Genomic DNA, 330 nt, shown 5'->3' on the forward strand with positions numbered 1-330 from the left:
CTGAAAGTGCATGAGACCAAACCTCTCAGGTGTCTGTGCCAGCCATCCCCATTCTCACTCAAGGAATGGGGAGCAGGAACTTGCTTTCCCTGCACTATCCCAGCCCTATTCACACGAATCCAGCAGAAAACAGCATGTCAGAGGTGGTGTTTTGGGCCAGAACAAGGAAATGCTGTAGGGTGGGCAGCTTGGGTGTGCTGCTGAGGTCGAGGAAAGGCAGAGCTGGCACCCGACACCCCCCCAAACCCCTATGGGGAGGTTAAGGGGGAGCAGAGAGTGACCAGGACTCATCCCACGGTGCAGGATGCCGGGGAGCTGTGTCTGCAGAGC

General features: G+C 57.3%; 1 protein-coding gene across 1 annotated transcript in view; it reads left to right on the forward strand.

Annotated features, from left to right (window-relative positions):
• Nucleotides 1-330, forward strand: part of CLPS (colipase, pancreatic) — a 930-nt gene that overhangs the window by 302 nt on the left and 298 nt on the right. The window contains exon 2 of the mRNA XM_010012600.1: nt 304-323. Within this exon, the coding sequence (XP_010010902.1) occupies nt 304-323 (20 nt within the window). The remainder of the gene's footprint in view (nt 1-303; nt 324-330) is intronic.

This window comes from Nestor notabilis, unplaced genomic scaffold (genome assembly GCF_000696875.1).
Source record: "Nestor notabilis isolate BGI_N333 unplaced genomic scaffold, ASM69687v1 scaffold19960, whole genome shotgun sequence".
Taxonomy (NCBI): Eukaryota; Metazoa; Chordata; class Aves; order Psittaciformes; family Psittacidae; genus Nestor; species Nestor notabilis.